We start from the raw sequence: 24,282 nt of genomic DNA on the forward strand, positions 1-24,282 counted from the left end.
TGATCGATTCTGCCAGAGAAGCATGTGGTGAGGTTGTATGCAAGGATAAAAAAATCAGAACTCCCTGGTGGACACAGGAAGTTAAAGAGGCAGTGAAGGAAAAGAAGAAAGCATAACAAAAGTTTCTGGCAAATAAGTCAGCTTTTACTCTTACAGAATACAGAGACAAATGTAAGAAAGCTAAACATTGTGTAAAACTAGCTAAACAAAAGTCATGGGAGGACTTTTGGCAAGAATATAGAAAATAAATATCAAGAAGGTGGCAAAATATTCTGGAGATTGTTGAAGAAGCTTAGGAATGGAGGAAAGAGTGCTGTAAAAGGAGTTAGAGATGATAAAGGTGACATGAAAACAGGAGAAAAAGATATCCTTGAAGTATGGAGTAATTACTTTGAAAAACTGCTAAATGAAACAAGCAGTGATGACAGCACAGTGATAAAAAACACTGACCAGGCATGCAGTCAGGAATACATATCCATACTTGAAGTAGAAAAAGCCATCAAAGGCTTGAAATGTGGAAAGGCAGCAGGAGTTAATGATATTCGACCAGAAATGCTGAAGTATGGTGGTATAAAAGTCTTACAGTTGCTGCACTGCATAGTTCAGAAAGCCTGGACTGAGGGACGAATTCCCGATGATTGGAGTAGAGCTCTCATAGTACCCATATATAAAAAGGGAAATAAAACTGAATGTGAGAATTACAGAGGTATTTCCCTACTGAGTGTTCCTGGCAAGATCTATGCAAGTATACTTGAGAAAGTTGAGAAGAATTGTGGAAGAAAAGCTTGGTGAAGAACAAGCTGGATTCAGGCCAAATAGAGGCTGTCAGGATCAGATCTTCACTTTACGACAAATAGTTGAGAAAGCATGGGAATATAACAAAGATCTGTATTTAAGTTTTATCGATTTGGAAAAGGCATATGACAAGGTGCCAAGAGAGAAGCTATTCAATACACTGCAGTTATATGGTGTCAATGGGGCATTATATCAAGCAACACTTAGTCTTTATTTGAGTTGTAAGTCAGCAGTTAGAATTGAAGGAAGTACAGGAAGATGGTTTAATGTTAAATCTGGTGTGAGACAAGGATGTACATTATCCCCTCTGTTATTCATTATCTATATGGATCACATTATGAAGGATAGTGGTATTAAACCTGATATCAAAATTGGAGATGTTAATGTCAGCTCTTTGCTTTATTCGGATGATGTTATACTTCTAAATAAATCCGCTACAAGTCTGCAAGATTCTCTGACTAAATTGAATAGCTGTTGTAATAGATATGGTATGAAGGTCAGCAATAAAAAGACAAAGACAATGAAAATAGGCAGAATCATTGAAAATGTATACTGTGTTGTGAATGGAGAACCTGTAGAACAAGTAAAACATTTCAGTTACTTAAGCACCATTTTTACTGAAGATGGTAAATTAAATATAGAAATAGACAACAGAATCAGCAAAGCTGGTATGGTGGGAAGTCAATTGAATAAATTCATATGGAATAAGAGAGAAATTAGTCAGAACACTAAATTAGCTGTATAAAAGACAGTGTTCAAACCAGTTTTAACTTATGGATCTGAGAGCTGGGTCAAAAGTAAAACACTTGACCAAAGACTAGAGACTGCAGATATGAGAGTCCTGAGAAATATTAGAGGCGTGAACAGATGGCATCAATGGCAATATCGTATTAAAAACAAGGATATTAGGAAAGAACTTGACATTGTCAGCATCCAGGAATGCGTTAGCAGAGCTAATCTCAGGTGGTATGGTCACTTAAATAGAATGGGAGAGGAAAGATTAGCAAAACAAGTGTTCTCTGCCAGGTTGGCAGGAAAACGACCCAGAGGAAGACCAAGATATAGGTGGATTGATACGGTACAAAGTGCCTTAGACGATAGAAATATAAGATCTGATAATTTTGGAGTCTTGACAAGTAACAGACTGATTTGGAGGAAAATTGTAGATAGGAAGTTAGTAATGATGTAAATTTTTCATGTAGTACTGTCATATCCTGTACACCCCTTGAGGGTACATGGCAGGAATTTGATGATGATGATGAATTAGAGAAATAAAATTGAATATGAGAATTAGAGGTATTTCCCTACTTGAGTATTCCTGGTAAAATTTATGCAAGTATATTTGAGAAACAGCTAAGAAACATTTTGGAAGGGAAACTTGGTGAAGATCAGATGCACGATCAGATTTTCACTTTAAGACAAATAGTTGAGAAATCATGGGAATATAATAAGGATCTATATTTAAGTTTTATAGATCTGGAAAATATGACAAGGTGCCAAGAGGAAAACTCTTCAAAACACTACAGTTATATGGTGTAAATGGGACATTATATTGTGCAATACGCAGTCTCTATTTGAGTGGTAAGTCAGCAGTTAAAATTGAAGGAGGTACAGAAGGATGGTTTGATGTTAAATCAAGTATGTGTGACAAAGATGCAAATTATCTCCAATGTTATTCATTATCTTTATGAATCACATTATGAAGGAAAGTGGTATTAAAATTGATATCAAAATTGGTGATGTTAATATTAGCTCTTTATTTTATGCAGATGTCATACTTCTGTCTGCAAGATTCCCTGACTAAATCAAATAACTGTTGTAATAAATTTGCTTTAAAAATCAGCAGTTAAGGAAAAAAAAGATAATGAAAATAGAAACATGAACTGCATCCTTAATGGAGAATTGTAGAACAAGTAACACATTTCAGTTATTTATGTAGAATTTTTAGTGAAGATAGCAAATTAAATATGGAAACAGACAACAGAATTGGCAAAGCTGATGTGGTAGGAAGTCAACTGAATAAATTTATATGGAATAAGAGAGAAATTAGTCAAAACACTAAACTGGTTGTATAAAAGACACTGTTAAAACCAGTTTTAACTTATGGATCTGAGAGAGTGGTGTTATAAATAAAACACTTAAGGATTAAAGACTGGAGACTACAGATATCAGAATTTTGAGGAAGATTAGGTTAGTGAACTGTTGGCATCAATGGTAGTATCATATTAAAAACGAATATATTAGAAAAGAACTTGAGGTTGTTAGCATTCAGGAACAGGTAGTATGGTTGCTTAAATAGAATGGGAGAGGAAAGATTAGCGAAACAAGTTTTTCTTTGCTTGCTCAGCAGGAAAAAGACTTAGGAGTCCAGGATTTCTGTAGAATGATATAGTTAAAAGCCTTAGAAGACAAAAATATAAACTCTGCTAATCAAATGTTGGATTCTTGACAGATTAATTTGGAGGAAAATTGTCGATTGGAAGCGAGTAATGATATTACTTTTTATTGTAGTACTATCATAATATCCTGTATACAACTTTGAGGGTACATGTCAGGAATTTGATGATGATATTTATTTCATAATAAAGTCCACAATTATGTTCCTTCAAAGTCTATTACTTTATCAATTTCTTATGAATCAAGTTGGTATAACTGTAACAAACAACTAGACAGATATAGCATTTTTTTTAAAATTCTTTGATCATTGACATTATCTCAAGATGCTCACTTCTGTTTACTTTTACAGGGCCAGTTTGCAAAAGGACAATTGTATATAGATGACTTCTATAGTTTCCAGTATAAAAATGGAAATTATATTTTACTTAGCCTTACTTATGACAAACATGTTATGTCTTCAAAGTAAGTATTGTAACATTTATTTTTTAATTTATATATATATGTGTGCGTGCGTGCACGCACACATCTTCCACTCACAAAAGGTTCTGAACCTGTGGTATATTAGCACCGATGACAGCTAAGATTTTATCACTTCATTATTATTATTTTATTTTATTTTATTTTTATTTTTATTTTTATTTATTTATTTTTTATTTTTTTTGCATAGTCCAGAAACCCTACTCTAGAAACCAAATGTGAACTTATTTAATGTCCTCTCAGCTGAAGAATGAAATTCATCTATCACTTAAAGACAATCAGACATCTGTGGCAGTATTTGAAACCTGTTCATTGGAGAGTGGGTACATTAACCATTCGGCCAACCACCCAGTAAAAAAAAAAATGTTAATTTCTTTATAAATCTTGGCTAACTTGAAGATTTATTTAAAAAAATCATGCTAGCTGGTACAACTCTTCTTTCTTCCATAAAACACTTTTAACACCTAAGTCAAGTTCCAATACAAAACTTGGTTTTTAAAAGAATGGAAAAAAAAATGCAGCTTAGTTTTTAAAAATTTAGATATATGCATAGTTGGTGTGTGTGTGGGTAGGTGGGTGGGTGGGTGGGGGGTTGAAGTACATCCCCCCATGCTTCCCTAGCTGAATCAATCTGTGTTTTCTTGTTCTCAGACTCGCCTTTTTTCTCAATATTTGTATATTGACTCTACAATTCAATTCTGAAGTCCTCTTAACTTTGAATACAAAAGTTGTAAAAAAAAACATTTATGCCCTATTCAGAACTATTCCATATCTCATGTGTTTTCTTGTATCTCTGAACTAGCCTGGAGATATCATTATCAACAATAACATAATCAGATTTTATTTCTTGTTTGTACTCTGTGTAAATTTCTTCATGCAACATCCCTTTCTTGAAACATGGCATTTAGTAATTGTTAGTCTGTCTTGAAAAGAAATCGGTATTTTCCTCTCTAATGACCTGAAAAATTCATCTACTAATTTCTTACTAGAATCTTCTGCAGAACCAAGGCATGTCTCATTCTCATGTTTAGTATTGAATTCTATAGTAATTCCTTCTACAAGAAGAATATAACTGATTAGTATTTAGAGGGTATCACTTGTTTTGTCTTAATCATTTCAGTATTGCAGTTATGTTGAGATAGTATTGCTGTAGGTTATCTTCAGTCCTGTTGAATTTGAGGTTTTAGTAACTGAGTTTTAACTCTTTGCCTTTGTTCTCTGATGAAACAGCAGGGTGCCATGTTTGACTCCAGTCAACATGAAATATCTAATTATATTGTATACTTTTTATATTTGGGTGTGGTTTAAGCCACTTTATATTTTTATATTTGGGTGTGGTTTAAGCCACTAAACAATAGAGTATGGCAGACTAATCTCAAATTGGTGCGTCCTCATTCATTTAGTATCTAGATGAATACCTAATAACAAGGCACACCATGGGAAAGATGAGGATTAGACATTGAGTCAAAGTCCTGATTGGATCACCACTTTCCTTTCAAGCTATATGAAGATGTACACATCTTTTCTATCTATCAAAGGGCTGTACGATTGTACATTTAACTACTGTACCACTGTTGTTGTTTTGTTGTGTGCACTTTTACATAACACAAATTATCTGGGTTGGGTGATTCATAAACATTCAGTAGATCTTTGTTTATGAACTCAAGATTCATATCAGATTTAATTTGTTATTTACAAATTAATAATGAACAAATTATTAATTTTTCTTTGCAAACTCATTCTTACCTTAAATGTGAATTATAGATTTCAAGATGACAGGTTTTGACTATGTGATTTCAGGATTTGACAATTCAGTAACCATGTGTCACAATCATATTACAATTTCTAAAAGATTTTAGGTAATTGTAAAATCTCTTTAATAACTGCTAATGCAAACACGCCTTTATTCTTGCTTGTCTGCATGATGAAGGAATTTTTTTTTTAATTTCCTTTAATTTTTTTTAATTTGAGCAACATATCAAACTTGACTTGAAATAATATCCAGGGCTTCAGTTTCTTTAATCTTCAGTTCAGTTGCTTAATCATATGTGCCCAATCTTGAATCTAATCAAATTACTTCTAAAGATGTCTATGCAAATGTAGTTTAATGTTCTATCTAGCTAAATATTCTTTCGTGTATCGCAGTAAAATTGAGAGAGAGAGGGAGCTGTCTCACAAAACATAAAAAATTATTAGAATATATTAATATCATTTATGGCATTATATTCCAAATTACAACTAAAGACAAACAAAAATATTTCTTTTAGACATTCATTACAGTTATTCTACTAGAAATCATACTTTTCATTGTAGATTCTGGAAATAGAAGAAAACTTCTATAATGCCATTATGAGTGAATGCCAAGAAATTTCATCGTTATTACATATGTTAAACACCTGCTAATTTGGATACGTCAAAAAAGAAAAGAATAAGATTTTCTTCTTAATCCTTAAAAAAAAAAGAAAAAAAAAAGACCATATTCTTAACATAAAATAACAAATTGATCCAATCCAGTGATCTAGTGTTTATCAAAATTTTTATAGTTCTTTTGTTTTCAATAATACAATAGTGTTTCTTATTATTTCTCACACTTAATCATTTACTTAGATAACACACATACAAAACAATGTGTTTTTACAAATTTAAACTCCTTCATATTTAAGATCTTTCCCTTAAAAAATATTTACACTGTATAAATCTTACTACAAAATTCTCTTAGTATTTAATGGTTTCTCCTTATTAGGAGAAACCATTGAATACTAAGAGACGTTTGAAAAAAAAAATTGAAAGTGAAAGAAAGTTTTTTTTTAGTTTTTTCTTAAAAAACATGAAAATCTTCAAAATATATTGGATAATTTTACTGGAGTCTCTTCCCTCATCTGGATTTGATCATTAAGTGACTCCCCCGACATTGTTTTGTTTTGTTGATAATTTCTTAATTTTGATAATCTCTCCTTGAACTTATTAGAGAATAACTTGTGTGTCTGCTTGCTTTAGAGCAATTTTTCCCTTGCTTCTGCATTGCCTACTTTGTAGATATATGGTATTTCTCTGCAGTTTTACATACCATTAAATCACTACATACAACTCCAACAAAAGCAAAATATATAATTTATACTGATATTTATAAGTTTGCTGACTATGTTGCAAATTTACAGGTTACTAGAAGGTCCAGGAAAGTTTCAAACTAAAGCATGGTTAGAAAGAGTTATTATTATTGGTTTACAATCAACACCTAAATCAGTTCAAATCACCAGCAGAAGTAAGTATATATGCAATGCTATCTTTCTTTAAAGTAATTAAATTTAAAAACAGTGTATAAATTATTTCTAAGATTAATATGTTATGTTTGCATGAAATAAATTGAATTATTTTAAATTTATTTATAATTATTATCAGGGAAGGTGATGGAATATTTCTTTTTAACTTTTCTTGTAAATACAGCTCTCTTATTACCATTGATTTGTTTCTTAAAAACAGCTTTAAGCAAAAAAAAAAAAAAAAAAAAAATGCTAACCAAGCAATTTCTAGGTTAGCATTTATTTATTTTTTTAACTAACTAAAACTGACAACATAACAAAAAAGTAGTTAGGAATGCAAATTGTAGTGAGAAAAAATACACTCATGAGCCAAAATGTTATGACCACCTATCTGATAGTGTGACCTTCTTTAGCTGAGTTAATCACTTGCGTCTATCTTTTCAATGACTGCTAGACCATGGAAGGTATCCTGAGGTATTCGGGCCAACTAAACAGAATGACATATTGAAGGTCAGTAACTGAGCAAGGCACTGGCATCAACTGGCAGATGCTGCATTTCATGTGATCCAAAGGGTGTTTTGATAAGATTCAAATCAGATGAAGTGGCATGAGGAGAGCATGTTTAGATATGCACCGTGAACCATGCTTGCATGATGTAAGCATTGTGATATGAGGTATCTTACTGGAAGTGTCCAGATCCATTGGGCCATGTCACTATGTAGGGCAATACCTGGCTCAAAACATAGCCCCATTCAAGAATTAACAGTCAAGTGTTTTCAGTGGGATGAGAGGACCCAATGATGTCTATAAGATAATCCCATACCAGGATACCACCACTACTTTTACTGGCCTGTTTCTGGTCAACCATGCAGTCTAGTTGGCCAGAAACAGGCTGGATGGTTATAATGTTTTTGGCTCATGAGTGTATATACGATTATCTATTACTCCATTTGTATGCTGTCTGTGCTTTGTCAATTTTTATCTTTCAAACATGGGTGGGTGATGTAAATGAAAATGGATGCATGAAATAAATATATATATATTAAAATCATATATTTCAAAAATTCAAACACATTATGAAGAATATAATATAATGAATAAGCCTTTTTTCGACCAGTTCTCGAGTTAGTCGATCTCTGGCACGGGCAAGCGGGTTTTTCATCCCGTAAACTCAAGAAAATCGACCGTAGAACCCACATTATTTCAGACATTAAGTATATTGTGTTATGGTTAGGGACCACGAGATGGCGGCACTTGTTGAGCCATCTCTCTTCACTGTGTGCCGCTTAATTAGTGATAGCCTTGGGCCAGCTATATCTGATTGGATGCCAGTGGAAAGTGAACTGCCCACTCAGTCTCCAAAAGTAAGATAGGGCTAAACAGCCTCACCTACTCCCCATACGAGAATAAAAAGGTGTTAGCTGATTTTTTTTTTTTTAATGCCACTAAGAAGGGGGTGAGGGCTAGAGTTTTCTCTCATAGGATGGTGTGCATGATTGGAATGGATTGCCATTGGATGTTGTGAGTGCAAGCAGTGTTAATGAATTCAAGAATAAGTATGATAGCTAGTGCATGTAGCCTCCCTCATTTGATTCCCTGACTCCTTGGAGGTCTCTCTTAATCTTAATAATAATAATGTTCAAACAAAAAAAAAAAGCATGAATTATGATGTTCTGAAATTATATATAAAACTTAACATTTAAAATGAAGAAAATGCATTTAAAAAAAAATAAAGAAATTTAAAAAAGTTCGTGTTTATCTTCATTGACACTTCTTGAATAATCAGTTTTGCTGCTTTTCCTTATGAAGCAACCACAAATACAGTCATCCTCTGTTGTATCCAGTACATTCAAAATTTCTGCAAGTTCAAAAGTCATGGAGATCTCATCTGGTTGAATAGCAGGCCAAGAACTCAAAATCTAACAGCGAACATCTGACAGATTTTGCTTCAGTTTTCCAGATGGAGTTAACAGATGCTATGCTGTTCATATTCGCTTACTGTATTGTTATGTAAAGTTATTTATGAGGACAATTCTCAGTTATGTTGAGAAGCTTTAACATTTCATATTTCCAGTTATTACCACAAGATTACACTATTAATAAGGCAGCCAAGGAAAAATAGTCCAGGAGCAGCATGGACCATTGCAGGAATCTTTCCCATGCCACACAATGTTCAGGCAGTTGGTAATCCATCTTTCTGTAATTTTCTGTAATCCATCTGTTTTCTTGTGGTGTGGCGTGTGGCAATCCATAGTTGAGATTTTTCATGATTCGTCCCTTTCCTTTGAATTCAATGTATGGCAAAGTTTTATGCTGTTAACTGTTATACACTAAAGTAATAGTGCACTGGTTTTTTTTTTTTGTTTTCTCTCTGTCAGTTCTTATTTTTACATATCCTTTGCTAATCATATTGAACTATGTTGATGTGCTATTGTTTTGCATTGCTGAGATAAAAAATAGTCTGTCTTTCTTAAATCTATCATGAACCCATCAAACAGCATAATTTTGTTCCTACATTTCAGAAAAATAAGAACATGTCTTAGGAAATCACAGTCTCCTAATAGAAAAGTTGTCTTCATATGATGTTGATGAATCAGGTCATGGCTATTACTGTGTATGTTGAAATATTTCTTATTGAGGTTTTATTTGCCTCAGTTTGTAGCATTTCCATGGTTGTGTGGCTAGACTTCTTAATGTCAGTTATGTACTAGAATAATTTTTCCTCATATTTGTGGAAAGTTTTTCAGTGTTTTTTTTGTAGATCTATTATTACTATACCATATGCATTTCAGATCCATGTAAAATTTTTGTGTAGCCGCCACCCATGTTCTTTTTTTTCGTCTGCATGTAATATAATTTTCATCTTTAATTATTCAGTAATGTATCTTACTTTCTTCTTATCCATGATGCATTTGCTTACTTGCTTTCACTTATTTCACAGCCAAGCTTCAACTGAATAGGATAAGTGATATATTGTTGTTGATGATTGCATGATGTGAGCAGTAGTAGTAGTTATCATACTGAATGTGAAGCAGCATGAAATTTTCAAAATGTCAGGTTTAGGATTTTGAATAAGGATATTTACTTGATCAGGAAAAATAAGCCTGTAAATATGGTATTCTTGTAATACTTAATAGGATAGCAGGCTATGCAAACAGTTGTTTTAATTGTCAAATGTGGGAAGTATAATATAACCATTAAAGAAACCTCTCATGGTGCACCCTGTTGGGTATCTACCTGGATACTGAACGAACGAGGATCGGCTGGCAATTTGGGATTTAGCCGACCAAATTGTATTCTTATTGGCTTAAACCAATATACAAAATTATGGTACAACATGATGACAAAATCTCATGCTGGCTGGGGCATTACCAGAGTGAACAGTAAAAAGTCAGCTACAGGAACAAATCTGAAAACACCCCAACTCAACATCACCAGAGTTAAAGATTGGTACTATCAACATAAGAAGCCTAAATGGCAAAGAAATGGAGCTAGCTGAAGAATTAGATAAGTACAAGATCGACATAATAGGGATGACTAAAACTAAAAAGACAAAAACTGGTGAGATCTTTCTCAGCATTAAATAAAAAATGTTATATTCAGGAAATGACAATCGAGGAAAAGGAGTAGCCATAGTATTCAACACAAAATACGAGGCTCTTCTTGAATGGCAGGCAGTCTCAAGTAGAGTGATGTGGGCTAATATCAGAATGAGGAATTGGACAATGAGACTTATTTGTGCCTATGGTCCCACAGAAGGTTCTACTAAGGTAGAAGTGGAGGAATTTTTTGATGCTTTAGAAAAAGCAACTGACACAATGAAAAAGGAAAAGTTGGTCCTTGTTGGGGATCTAAATAGCAAAGTAGGAAATGATTGTCAGACATAGAAAAATATTTTGGGAAAATTTAGAGAAAATAGCAAAGCTAATAATAATGGCAACTGCTTGTTGGATTTCTGCTCAGGACATGGACTGGTTATTACTAACACCATGTTTCAACGTAAAAATGTGCACAAATTCAGATGGAGAGAAGAAGCAAGGAAAAGAAAAGTCTCATTGACTATGTTATAGTTGATAGTGATGTTTTCTCCCTGGTGCAGGACACCAGAGTGTGCAGAGGATTTGAAATTGGAAGTGATCACTATTTAGTCTTGAGCAAGATAAAATTGAATTTCATTTTGAAAAGAAAAACATGTAAGAAAGTTTTAAAGAGAATAAAAGTTGAGCAGCTCTCAGATGTGAACTGTAGACTAAAATACACAAAGATTATTGAAGAAAAAATGAAAGAGTTTGAGAACAGGAACCAAACCTTGGAGATTCAGTGGCAAGCCTTGAAGAAAACATTGATTGATTCAGCCAGAGAGGCATGTGGTTAGGTTGTGTGCAAGGATAGAAAAATCAGAACTCCATGGTGGACACAGGAAGTTAAAGAGGCAGTGAAGGAAAAGAAGAAAGCGTATCAAAAGTTCCTGGCAAATAAGTCGGCTTTTTCTCTTAGAGAATACAGAGACAAATGTAAGAATGCTAAACAGTGTGTAAAACTAGCTAAACAAAAGTCATGGGAGGACTTTGGCAAGAACATAGAAAATAAATATCAAGAAGGTGGTATAATAAAAAATTGCCATTCCTTGACATTTTAATAAAGAAACAAACCAATAATAGTATCAACCTATCTGTGTACAGAAAACCTACAAATACTGGATGTTACCTCCATTTCAACTCAGCTCATCACATAGCTCAGAAACTTAGCATTATCCATAGTCTCAAGAAAAGAGCTATACAGTATACGACAGACAAGGATGACCTACTAACAGAATTAACTACAATATCCAGAGAACTTTCTTTAAATGTTACCCAAAAGACTCTATAACAAGATTCTCTTTACTGATATACCACATAGACAACGTTATGACGTCCAATACATCAATACAATTACGATTCCTTTTGTCAGCAACATTTCCAAAAAATTAGTTAACCTTTTAAAAGCACATAAGATCAGAGTGGCATTCAAACCAATCAACACTATTCGGATTTAAGATCACCGAAAGATCCTCACCCCATTCTACAAGTACAGTGGAGTATATAATATACCTTGCTCATGTGGTATTAGTTACGTAGGTCAGACTTCTAGAAGCTTTGAAACGAGAAAGAAAGAACACATAGGATATGTCGGAAATAATAGACAAGACATTTCAGGCCTTTCATGCCACTTTGCCTCTACTAACCATCACATTGAGTGTGATAAAAGCCTTATGCCATACATAGAAGATAACTACCATTCAAGAACAGCTACAGTCGCCCGTAAAACTGAAAACCTAAACAAGAATCAAGGTCTAATTTTACCAGAAATTTGAAAACTTTAATCAGATCATTAAACATCAAAGAAATGAACTTTCATAACAATTACGTCATGAGCCATAAAGAATAATTCACGTTAACGAGACATGCACATTGTCATGCACAATACCAATTTTTTGTATGAATTAGAACCATCAGTTATAACCTAGTCAGTAACCTTTATTTTAGCTTACTAGCTTGTATTCCTTGAGGATGCCAATAAAAAAATTGGCAAAACAGGTAGGAGGATTAAATAAAGCTACTTGACAAAGATTATATAAAAAAAGTGTAATAGTCTTATAAATAATAGGCAAGAAAAAATTGCAACACAAGGTGGTAAGATATTCTGGAGGTTGTTGAAGAAGCTTAGAAATGGAGGAACGAGTGCTGTAAAAGGAGTTAGAAATGATAAAGGTGACATGAAAACTGGAGATATCCTTGAAGTATGGAGTAATTACTTTGAAAAACTGCTAAATGAAACAAGCAGTGATGACAGCACAGTGGTAAAAAACACTGACGAGGCATGCAGTCAGCAATATATATCCATACTTGAAGTAGAAAACGTCATCAAAGGCTTGAAATGTGGAAAGGCAGCAGGAGTAGATGATATTCGACCAGAAATGCTGAAGTATGGTGGTATAAGAGTCTTACAGTGGCTGCACTGCATAGTTCAGAAAGCCTGGACGGAGGGATGAATTACTGATGATTGGAGTAAAGCTCTTATAGTACCCATATATAAAAAGGGAAATAAAACTGAATGTGAGAATTACAGAGGTATTTCCCTACTGAGTGTTCCTGGCAAGATCTATGCAAGTATACTTGAGAAACGGTTGAGAAGAATTGTGAAAGAAAAGCTTGGTGAAGAACAAGCTGGATTCAGGCCAAATAGAGGCCGTCAGGATCAGATCTTCACTTTACGACAAATAGTCGAGAAAACCTGGGAATATAACAAAGATCTGTATTTAAGTTTTGTCGATTTGGAAAAGGCATGTGACAAGGTGCCAAGAGAGAAGCTATTCATTACGCTGCAGTTATATGGTGTCAATGGGGCATTATATCAAGCAATACTTAGTCTTTATTTGAGTTGTAAGTCAGCAGTTAGAATTGAAGGAAGTACAGGAAGATGGTTTAATGTTAAATCTAGTGTGAGACAAGGATGTACATTATCCCCTCTGTTATTCATTATCTATATGGATCACATTATGAAGGAAAGTGGTATTAAATCTGATATCAAAATTGGAAATATTAATGTCAGCTCTTTGCTTTATGCGGATGATGTTATACTTCTAAATAAATCCGCTACAAGTCTGCAAGATTCTCTGACTAAATTGAATAGCTGTTGTAATAGATATGGTATGAAGGTCAGCAACAAAAAGACAAAGACAATGAAAATAGGCAGAATCATTGAAAATGTATACTGTGTTGTGAATGGAGAACCTGTGGAACAAGTGAAACATTTCAGCTACTTAGGCACGATTTTTACTGAAGATGGTAAAATAAATATAGAAATCGACAACAGAATTGGCAAAGCTGGTATGGTAGGAAGTCAATTGAATAAATTCATATGGAATAAGAGAGAAATTAGTCGGAACACTAAATTAGCTGTATACAAGACAGTGTTCAAACCAGTTTTAACTTATGGATCTGAGAGCTGGGTCAGAAGTAAAACACTTGACCAAAGACTAGAGACCGCAGATATGAGAGTCCTGAGAAAGATTATTGGCGTGAACAGATGGCATCAGTGGCAATATCATATTAAAAACGAGGATATTAGGATAGAACTTGACATTGTCAACATCCAGGAATGTGTTAGCACAGCTAATCTCAGGTGGTATGGTCACTTAAACAGAATGGGCGAAGAAAGATTAGCAAAACAAGTGTTCTCTGCCAGGTTGGCAGGAAAACGACCCAGAGGAAGACCAAGATATAGGTGGATTGATACGGTACAAAGTGCCTTAGGCGATAGAAATATAAGGTCTGATAATTTTGGAGTCTTGACAACTAACAGACTGATTTGGAGGAAAATTGTAAATAGGAAGTTAGTAATGATATAATTTTTTTCATGTAGTACTATCATATCCTGTACACCCCTTGAGGGTACATGGCAGGAATTTGATGATGGTGATGTTTTTTTTTTTTTTTTTAATAACAAGAGCAGAATCTCATAAACATTTTTGTGTAAATATATACCAGGCAATGTGACATTTGTTATTGTTTAATTTACTTCTGTAAAATAAGTCTTTTTTTTTTTTTTTTTTTCATAATGAGACACCTATTTGTGGTGGAGGAGACCTCAAAGTGATGGTGCTGACTCTTTTTCTTTGATTTTCTTCCTGTATTCTTTGTTGTACTTGTTCTGAGTTTTTTAATATCTTTTTTTTTATATCTGTCCTATCTTCCAGACTACCATCACTGTGATCCAATGCTTTACCACTATTTGCTGTGTGACCCATAGACATCCAGAAAGAAGGATATCTTGGTCTTGCACTACTTTGGCCTCTTCTTCGGCAAGACAGGCAGTTCTGGATGGCCCAGCCGAAATCATCGTCTAGTGGGTTTTCCTGCAAGGGTTGGGCGTTGCAGTCTGGACCTTGCAGTAAGTCTCCTTCTGCATGGTCCAGAGACATGGCCCAATGCTTGCTGTGGTGCTCATATGGCATCTGGGGTAACCCTGGATGCCATAAGAGCCAGGTGCAGTCATCGTTTGCTGGATAGTGGCCGTTCATGTGTGGCTCCGTGGTGGGTGGGGAATGATGGTGCTGAACAAAAAACTCTCTGGCATGAATCCTTCATCCTTGATTGTTTCAGGGGCCCCTAACAAAGTCCCAGCCAAGTATTGATACTATTGATACACCTTTCGAAAAGACGTAATACCAGTTCAAATGTACAAGTTTTTCTAATCATCCGTGTAACAGATGAAAAGCCAATAGGGAAAATGTTACCCTTCATCCAAAAGCGTCTAGAAACTGTGTTCTGGCGATATCCTCGTAAAAACATGTTAACAGCATTTGAAAAACTCCTCAGAGCTACATCAATGGATGAAATACTAATAACAATTACATCCCATAAAATAGTGTGGCTTTCATAGACACCTATCACCCTTGGATCATTTAGAAATGTATGAGATGCTTTCCTGAAATCAGGATATGTGGCTTCAGTGTTCTTCAACATGGAAAAAGTCTATGACACAGTCTGGAGATATGGCATATTAAAAGACCTGTTTAACCTTGGTCTGAGGGACTACCCTTCTTGTTTTTATTAAGAACTTTCTATCCAGCTGTATCTTTCAAGTCTCAGTGGGAAACATGTTATCTTAGCCATATCATCAAAAAGAGGGGGTTCCTCAAGGCTCTGTCTTAAGTGTGACCCTCTTTGATATTAAACTCAATTACTTAACAGCTTCCTCTCGCAGTAGGCAGTTGTCTTTATGTTAATGACTTCACAATTTACTGTCATTCCTGTAACATGAGGATCATTGAAAGACAACTTCAACAAACTATTGTTTGTGTCTCTTCATTGGCTGTTTGTCATGTATTCAGATTATCTTCAGAAAAAACTGTGTACACTTCTGCCAGAAATGCACTCTCCACCCCAATCCTGATTTAAGAATGGGACAAATTGTTATCTCTGTAGTTCCAGAGGTCAAATTTTTGGGACTCATCTTTGACAGAAAGCTAACTTTCTTTACACACATTCATCATCTTCAGGATAATTGCAAAAAAAAAGTATTGAATATCCTCTACAGAATACAGTGCTGATCGGTGTTCCTTGCTCTGCATTTATCCTGCATTTGTACATTCAGAACTTGATTATGGATCCCCAGGTTTACAGTTCTGAACGTGAGAGTGCACTCCAGTGGTTGGACCTGATCTATATCAGGTTATCTGATTAGCTACTGGTGCTTTTTTGCACATAACCTATTCAGAGTCTTTATGTTGAATTAAATGAACCCTCTCTATCACTTAGACAAAAACACTTGTCACTTAATTATGCCTAAAAAATAAAATCCCTTCCAGATCATCATACTTGGATTAGTCTCTTTTCTCTGTGTTGGAAGGTCCTGTATCATGCATGTCAGACTGCCATCTGTCCTTTGGGTATGTATGTTAAAGAGGCTATGGAAGCTATTAGCATTAGTGCTGACAATATTACCTGCACCAAACAAAATGACATTCCTCCATGGCAGGCTTGCACCCCATCCTGCAACTTCTCACTTTGTCAACTGCAGAATCTACAATCACACACCCTCATCTGTATACCTTTTAATTGCTCAATGCACACAGCTGCCCACTCTTATTTCCTGCCCATCTATACTGATGGTTCAAAATCAGATATCTCTATTGATTGTGCTGCTGCATTTCCTAACATTACAATTTCCAACCAACTCCTACTCGACTGCAATAATTATACAGCAGAGTTGCATGCCATTCAGCTCACACTTGTGCGTATCAAAGAAAACTCCTACCAGAAGTGTATAATTTATACACTTCTGGTAGAATGCAGATGAAAGTGTATAATTTATACACTTTTATTTCTTTACAGGCCATCTCCTCCTCAGCATATAATCCACACCCAATGCTCCACCTCTTGTACAAAATACTCTTAATTTTGATGTACAGTTGTGTTGTATTCCCAGCCACATTGGAATTAAGAGAAATGACATTGCAGATCAGCTCATACTTTTTCAAATACTGCTTGACTTATACTGAACTACACTAAGGTTATAAAATCGAAGCTAATTGTCCAATGGCAATACTTCTGACAGGAAACACTGATGAACAAATTCTTGCTAGGCATCAATCATAATGAGTAAAATTACATTAGTTAACGACTTGGTTTTCACTGATATATTGAATCAGCTGCATTCCACTGACTGCATGACACTAACAATAGTAGTCACAATAATAACAATAACATTCATTTTATTCATGTGTGATTTGGTTTGGTTAGAATTGCAACCAAAACAACTAAGGCCATGAATATTGTGTCCATTAATTGTGTGTTCTGTCTAGTTTGCCTTTTTTTTTTTTTTTTTTTGCAATATAATAAACCTGAATTTCCAGGATGAAAATCCTACTACTGCTGCCATATATGAAACCAGCTAATTTACTTTCATTCATTAGATGATATGATAAATGATAGCTATGAAGCTAAGCATTCATAGCTATCGTGGTGACAAGCCCAGGAGAGGCAAAGTACCATTCATCTGCATTCTTTAATTGCAACCAGGAACATTTTATAAATTACAGTTTATTTATTTACAACTTTTCATGTGTTCATTCTGCACTATGAAATTAATGTTTACTAATTATTTTTCTACATTGGATTGATTTTATTTTCTTATTACTGGGAGATGGAAATTTTTTCTAAATATTCTGAAGTCTTATCATGGACTTTTATTGAACTTATTTAACTTATCTGGCATCTTAACTTGAGCAACACTTGATAGTTTGTTAATGTTATACAATAGTCAGTCAGTGTCTGCCTGTCATGGTCTTTTCCCTGGTATATAAAAGCTTGAAATGACCGTGAACTACTTGGTTTGAGACAGTCAGTCAGTTAGTCTCCCACCATAGATAGCCATGTGGATTGTATCTATGCTTTTCATTGTTTATACTATAGATTTTATTTCATTGTGGCATTGATGTCTGTAAAAGTCTTAAGTGCTAGGTGCTTCCATCATTCAGCACATGAACATCACTTTTTCTTGGTTTGTAAAGGCCTAAAAATTGAAAGACCATGTTTCACCTCTGAAGTAGAGAATTGAATAATTGGATTATCCAATCTTTTGACGGGGTGATATAATAAAATATCACTAATAATATTAACGAGTTACTGATGTGGCCCAATACTTATGACTTTATCTCATTATTGATACAGCCCTGTCTTGGTTATTATTTCAAATTATTCTTATGTATGAATTGATTATATAAAATTAGTCAAAAACTAAGAACCCTACATTTTACTCAACTACTTGTAAGGCTTCATCCATACAAATGTTTGAATCTGTTAAGATAATGCATTGAAAAAGTAGAATTAAGTTGCTGTTTAAATGCTTGCTAAAAATAAGGTTCTTAGAAGTAAATATTTTTTATAACAATGCTTGTATTTAAGTTTTAAGGGAACAAGAATATATATATATATATATATATATATATATATAAAATCTAGGAAATGATAAATTATTTAAATTTAATAGCTCAGTTTTTAAACTGAATTGTTTAATTTCAATTTAAATATTTTTATTTTCAGGTTTGGGTAAAAAAGATCTCCTTTTCACCTATGACAATGATGTGCATGTTTTAACAATAAGGAAACCAGCAGTAAATATGGGTGAAGAATGGAGAATACTACTTCAGCTCTAGAATTCAATTAGTTTAGCTACAACACAAACTGCCTCCGAACCACCAGAAATTAATGTTTCACACCTTGGTGGAAACATATAAAGCATGCACATGAAACACATGCTAGATAAACTCAATAATTACTCTGCTAAGCAGTGAGTTCTACTTACTGGTTTGAACAGTAATTAATTACTTCAGTTGTGAAAATTTTTGCATTCCACGTTTGTTACTGGTTTGTGTATGCTTTTATTCTGTGGTTCAGTTCTTTTCCTTTTTTTTTTATTAGTAGTCACAATATGTTGGAGAATTATGGAAAAAAATTACAGCCAGCATCACTTTGTTTTTTTCACCTCATTTCACCTGAAGAGTTGAAATTTCAATACCACATGGTTTGTTAGCGTTCAGTCCCTGTTAGGGATTTAAAAAGGAAGAGAAGAAAGAAAGAAATCACAGATATGTACAATTTAAAATAAATAAAATATTTAATACATATGTTTTTCATTAATTGTTTTGATAATCAGGAGAAAGAACATTTGTTTCACACACAAATTTTTAATATTTCTAAATTTTCACGTTGCAAACCATACCTAATATTATACAGCGATTTCTCAGTTATTAATTTTTATTTGATAATTAGTAATCAGTTAACTTGAGGATTAGTTCAGGATTATCAAATGATTTTTTTTAAATAGCCAGAAAAAAAAAACAAACTAGCAAAATAGTAGTTATTCATTGCACTTCTAGTAACCAACTGATTTACTAACTACTGATTTACTTTGAATCAGTTAGCTTGTCAACCTACTCTACCAGTCAGTTGACAAGCTAAACCATTCAAAGATTAGGTAATTGAGATTTTGATTATATGAAGGTCAGATACTTCAACTCATTCACTGTATGTAATATCATTTTACAGAAGATGTAGGAGTAATAACTGCAGAAAAATTCTTAGCTGGTTAGTTACTGGAATTAGTGATTGCTCTTTTATTTTTATTAATGTAAAATATGTTATATATATTATATGAAGCAATTATATCAAGAATATAATTTCTTGGCATCTTTAATTCATTTAAAAAAAAGTAACATCTCTGAATTTGTCATTTTTTTTCCAAATGCAATGAACAATATTTTTTGTTCATTGCATTCCCTTAAAGAAATAATCTTTTTGGAAATTTCCTATTGCAACATTGCTGTTGTTTTATCATTAGTTGAGCCTTAGAACTTTACTCAAGATGCACTAATCAGTGTATTGGTTAAAATTTATTTTGATGATTGAAAATCCTACATATAGATCCTGAAATTTGAAAAAAAAAATTTTTTTTCCATGTGTTATGAGACAAGTATATGGAATGAAGGAAGTAGACAAGAAGTTGGTTTGGTGAGTTTGGAGCTAAATCACATGTGAATGTTCACCAGCAGCCACCCTTGTTCTTACATTGTAGGAAAGCCAGTGGCCATTTCCTTTGAGCAGCATCTATGGAAGTACCTATAGAAAAGACGTACACACAAACAATTTATGAGAAAAGTGTTTGGAAGGAGTCATTTAGAGAAGGGTCATTCATTACAAAAAAAGGTCTTCTGGATCAAGCATTCTGAGGGAGTATTTTGGGTTTATAAAGTGTAAAGAGTTGAGTACAAGAAAAGTATTGCTGAGAACAAAATACCCATCTTTTTTGGAGGCTGAATGAGTTATGGATGTGATTTGTTTATGCCAAGATAGGCTAGATATGAAAGTCAACTCATGAAGAGAAAATTGATTCTAGCTGGTGAGTGGAATGTTATCAGAAGTGAGGGAGATGAGGCATGATCTTTCTTCTGGGAAATAAGGCAAGATTGTTTTAAAATTTACTATCTTTGCCCCACTTGAGAATGGCTAGAAAATCCGTGTTTAAGGCATTGACTATAGATCTTGAAATTTGAGGCATCCGAGTACTACAGTTTTGGGGATGAAGGGAATGGGGTACTCCCAACCAAGCTATGTGAAGATCATTGATAGAAGAGTGTAGGTGAAAGTACAATGCTTCGGATACTCTGATACTGATGGACAAATCAGATGAGAGAACCTCCACCATGATATGCAATGAATGAACAGAGAGAAGCTGGCAATCCACTCACAAAGGGTAGGAGGAAGACCATAAGATACTTGGTAAGAAAGCTGTGATGCTAGGCTTGATCAAATTGATAGTCTGGTCTAGTGATTAGTGTATCTGCTTCAACCAACAGGCTGTGGGTTTAATCTTGGCATGGATATTTATGGTTGTCTTTAGGTTGAGGATGCATTTCATTGCCTGTTGTCAGATCACTACCCAGCTAAGGCTTGAAAAAGTTTCATGTTTGGTCTATAAGGTTTCTCGTCGTCAACGTCCAGTGGTATCCTCTAGCAAGAGGGTTGCAGCATATGAGTAGCTCTTCTCCATGTCTTTCAGTCTGTTGCCTCCGTCATTCTTAAACCAGTTCATCCCATGATGTCATTGAACCACTTTCTAGTTGGTCTTCCACGTCTTCCCTTTCCCCTCAACTTTCCCTTGTAATATAGTTCTTGTCAGGTGTCCCGAAAAACCTCTTAGAAGATGTCCTGCAAATCTGGTCTTTCTTTGCATAATATTCTTGAGCAGTGTTCTTTCCATCCCAACTCTTCTTAAAACTTCTTGATTTGATATTCTCTTTGTATAGCTAATCTTTTCCATCTTTCTATAACACCACATTTCCAATGCATTAATAAATAAATAAATATATAAAATTCATAAAAATAGAAAAAAAATGCTTAGCTCACTCACTGTTCTAATGCCCATAAATTCTCAACCTTTTGTGGATGAGAGCCACAATAAAGCCATGGAAATAGCAAGAGTGACCATGAGTCTCCAAATCTTTTTCTATATAGGATATTCTACAATAATATTCTATATAGGATATTCTATTTTTTTTAGAAACATACTGGATGAAGACTTATTTCAATGCAGTTGGATATATAAGTGTGTTAGTTCTGGTGCAAATTAGAGGAAGTATATTTGCAATTGTCTAAACAGGAGTTGGAGAAGAAGACCGATGCCAAGAAGTCTGCCTAAATCTTAGGTGCATTGTTCCATGAGGATGAGAAACAGAAACATAGTAGGGCAGAAGTTTTGCCCCACAGGTTTATAAGGGCACAGAAAACTTATTATTTGAATAGGAAATAGTTGTAATGCATTTATTCCTTACAAAGTCTGCTTTTTTTTTTTCCCAGCTGTTACAAGCTGTAAGCTGGGTAAGAAGTTGGAATTTTTAACTGGAATCATTGAGTGTTTACTAAGTTTTTAGCTTGGATTACTTTGGCACATTTGTTTATAAAACCAAATAATTGGATAAGGGGTAGGAGATTTTGAGTGGAATAGGTATTAAAGTACCCAACGACATCAAGATTACATGAACATGTAATTTCTTATTAGATCACACTAAGTGCTTAGATCAGGAGAGTGGAAGAAGCAATAATCAGGCCATGGAAAAGAGGTGTAGAAATCCCTAATTTGTACCATTGCAGGATAGAAGACCTGAGATTGGCTAGAAGGACAATCTGTAGAAAAATCTCCAAGCACAATTATCTCAATTTTCAACATTTCTGTCTGATATCTACTTCAGCTGCCTTTCCATACACTAAGATGTTTGTGATTGGCCAACCTCACCTTCAGCTGAAAGTGCTGATAAAGGTTTTTTGCATCCTAGTGGAATTCCAATCTAAGTTTTTCCAACCACAGGGCATTGTTATTTGCTAAATAACAATGATATTAATAAATTTTTCATCTTTCTTATATCTCTCCTTACACAGTACAGTATATGATTCTTTTATTTCCATACATTGGTATATATCAGCAGTAATATAATCGATAAGATTTTATTTTTTGTTTATTCTCCATGTGAATTTATGCACTTGTTTATTGTGGAACATGATGTAATTAATTAAGGGCCAGTCTCATAATAAAAATCTAGTAGATATCTATAATTCAAAACTAAAATGCAGAATTCAAGATTTACTGGGCCTATAGAAGATAATGATTCACACAAGCATCTGGATGATATTGAATTTTCTACTTCGATTATAATTAAATTTTCTGTTTAGTCAATACTGGTATTTAAAGAAACTACTGGCCATTTCTGAAGTTCATAAATGGCATGTGTTCATTGGCTAGTTTGTACACATCATCCAGAATGGAGAACCCAAATTTCAGGATGGAAAAATCCTATTACTGCCATGCAAGATTGGGTAACTCACTTTCATTTGAAGCAGCCCATGAAGATTTTCACTCTAGACTGAATTCGAACCATATCCTACTACAGGAACTGCCATGATGGCCTTGTGACTGAAGCTTTGCATTGAATATAATAGGAATTAGAATCTGTCATTCAGTTTTTGAAAACTCATAGCAGCCATTTAGTTACGGATAGTTATTCAAGCGGTGGGGTGGATAATTTTCATTAGCCTGGTTGTGAATGATAAATTGTTGTGCTTATTATATGCTGCCAGGTTACAATTTTTCACTGTTTTGCTCTAGAAGTTTTTTTTTTTGTTCATTTGTTTTCACAGTCAAATAGATGGAGGATATAGCAATAGAATTACAAGTAGGCATTGCATAATAGCCAAACAAATGATTTGGTCAAATTTTGGACAGTCCTATAGGACGAGGTATTTATCCAACTGCCTCTTTCCTTGCAGGTTAGGCTCACTGGCCTGTCACGACTATGTAAATTAGCTTTTCTGATAACGTAATTAATATTCTAGTAAAGCAATTAATTCTATCTGCATAATGTATTTATAGCGGTTAATTATGTATGTGCTTATGGTCAGTTTGCTTGTTTAGTTAAATGAAAAAAATCAGTTTCTTGGATTAAAAAAAAAATCACCTACTTCCTATATGAAATTGGCAAACATCTTCATTTGAAGGTGAGTTTGCCAATTTCATATAAGAACATAAAGGTTCTTTATGGGATTCAACAATGTTTTTTTTCAACCAAAGCTTATAGTTGAAACCAGAGCTGGACTACATAGGCTCTCACTGTGCATAAAAAAAAATCCTGTAGCAACCACTCTCATCACGTTATTCATATGTATGTAATCCTTTTATCTACTTTTTGTTCTTTGTACTAACGATTTCATTGGGGGGGGGGAGTAAACTGAAATCGCATAATTTTCTCCTTAAAATCATACACCACCTCTTTAACTTTTCTAGTATGTATGAGAAGAGAGTTGGAAGCTAGGATTTGGAAATGTAACTTCGATCACTTATGGTGACAGTGAAAGGTACATTTGTATTTAAAGTTAAGGAGTGGTTGTTGGTGATCTAAAACATGTGCATGAGCTTGACCAGTATTAGGAAGTCAAATCGAAGTTGTGTGAATGTAGTCATGCATGCAGATGTGAGTGTTCATTGTCAGCTGTTTCCAATTATTAGTCTTGCTGCTCCTATATATATATATCCACACACGCACAGTGGTACCTCGACTTACGAACTTAATTCGTTCCTGACTGCGGTTTGTATCTTGAAACCCAATTTTCCATTAGATCTTATGAGAAATCAATTAATCCGTTCCCAGATTCAAAAATAAAAAAAATCAAGAAATAAAAAAAAAAAAACTATTCTCAACTAAATGAAGAAAATACAAAGAAATGGAGAAGGAGCATTTTTACACCATAAATATGCATTT

At 34.1% G+C, this 24,282-nt stretch overlaps 1 protein-coding gene across 1 annotated transcript in view; it reads left to right on the forward strand.

The window, feature by feature from the left end:
- The window catches only part of GCS2alpha (glucosidase 2 subunit alpha), a 177,313-nt gene extending 158,212 nt beyond the window's left edge, over positions 1 to 19,101 (forward strand). Inside the window, exons 19-21 of the mRNA XM_090398622.1 lie at positions 3,542 to 3,654; positions 6,828 to 6,931; positions 18,518 to 19,101. Coding sequence (XP_090254748.1) covers positions 3,542 to 3,654; positions 6,828 to 6,931; positions 18,518 to 18,630 — 330 coding nt within the window. The 3' untranslated portion in view covers positions 18,631 to 19,101. The remainder of the gene's footprint in view (positions 1 to 3,541; positions 3,655 to 6,827; positions 6,932 to 18,517) is intronic.
- Positions 19,102 to 24,282: the final 5,181 nt, after the last annotated feature.

Source organism: Typopeltis vanoorti, chromosome 10 (genome assembly GCF_054136105.1).
Source record: "Typopeltis vanoorti isolate ZY-2024b chromosome 10, IOZ_Tvanoo_1.0, whole genome shotgun sequence".
Taxonomy (NCBI): domain Eukaryota; kingdom Metazoa; phylum Arthropoda; class Arachnida; order Uropygi; family Thelyphonidae; genus Typopeltis; species Typopeltis vanoorti.